Source organism: Seriola lalandi, unplaced genomic scaffold (assembly GCF_002814215.2).
Source record: "Seriola lalandi dorsalis isolate HSWRI2012SDOR001 ecotype SW California unplaced genomic scaffold, Sedor1 jcf7180002005374, whole genome shotgun sequence".
Lineage (NCBI taxonomy): Eukaryota > Metazoa > Chordata > Actinopteri > Carangiformes > Carangidae > Seriola > Seriola lalandi.
The window spans coordinates 1-1,365 of NW_019476028.1; the positions used below are offsets into that span (position 1 = coordinate 1).

The window sequence follows — 1,365 nt, forward strand, 5'->3', positions numbered from 1 at the left end:
GACTTCTGCATTGTATGTTTGACATGTCCTTTCTTTGCCAACACAAGTACAAGTCACAAGTATCTTAACGTTTAAATAATGTGATAATGAAATATCATCCAGTATCCCTTTTTTCTGCAGAAACACATTACTTAAATAAATACATTACCCCTCAAATTTTGTTTATTAAAGAAATGGGCACAGGATACGTACTGAGTGAGACATTATAGAGTTAAAAAATAATCTTCTCAGTACTCTCTGCTAGACAAACTATGTAACGAAGATACTGTCTCTTTAACATATTGGCATTTATGTTGGTAAATGCTAATTACCGTTTGGTAATTTAATTTGTGAATTTGTTTTTGAATCAAATTTTAGAATAAAAATTCAGATTTTTAAATCATTAGCTATAAAGTTGTACACTGAGAGTCACAAAGCAGTCTCCATATTTGGCTTTAAAGGTCTTCTCTGTCCTTTCTCTTGTGTGTGTGTGCGTGTGTGTGTGTGTGTGTGTGTGTGTGCGCATTTTTGTTTGCGTTTGCGCAGATGGAGCGTCAGATCCTGATGCAGAACCAAATGAGGGAGAGACAGATGGCTATGCAGATTGCCTGGTCCAGAGAGTTTCTCAAATACTTCGGCACTTTCTTTTCAGTGGCTACAGTGGGACTCACTGTAGGGTGAGTTTTGTAACAGCTCATTAAGGTCACCTCATAGGTATTTTGTTTATAGATAAAATTCACTGTGTGTGTGACCTTTTTCTGGTTTTTAGTAATAATACACAGTGAGAGAGCAACCTGTACTGGCCCATAAATGACAGCTGTGAAGTGTGATCCTCACTCAACTGAGTCTTCACAGCTCCAATATTAAAGTCATCACACTTTGTAGTCCAGTGGCCTTTACTGGTGTAGCTCTATGTGTGACGTTTTGTAAGTGTTTTAAGTGTGACACAGTAGCCACATCAAGTTTAACTATGTAGACCTTTAGTTATGCTAAAAGCCACAAGCCACCTACAGGTGGCGCTATGGCAACATGACACATTTAAATGGCTCAAGCTGGGTCGTCATGAGTCTGACTCACTCACTTCTAAGATTTATGTGTTGTGAAAATTTAAAAAAGTCAACATAATGGTCTACTGTGTTACTTATCTTAACCTAACTTAATCTTATGTTATTGAAATATAACTGAGTGCTGTTACTTATCGTTTTATCACATGTTGACAGTGGGAAGTATTCATATTTAATTGTCTCTGTCTATTCAGGGCCGTTAAAAGAAAGAAACCGGTCCTGTTGGCTCCCATCGTTCCTCTTGGCTTCATATTTGCCTACCAGATGGACAGCGCCTATGGGACACTTATTTATCGAATGAGAGGTAAACTACACAGTCATC

At 37.7% G+C, this 1,365-nt stretch overlaps 1 protein-coding gene across 1 annotated transcript; it reads left to right on the forward strand.

The window, feature by feature from the left end:
- Positions 1-499: 499 nt before the first annotated feature.
- Positions 500-1,359, forward strand: LOC111670008 (plasminogen receptor (KT)-like; the record flags this gene model as incomplete). The annotated part of the gene is made up of 2 exons (XM_023426542.2): positions 500-656; positions 1,238-1,359. Coding segments are annotated over exons 1-2 (253 nt in total), but the record flags the coding sequence as incomplete, so codon positions are not given.
- Between the last annotated feature and the right edge of the window lie 6 nt (positions 1,360-1,365).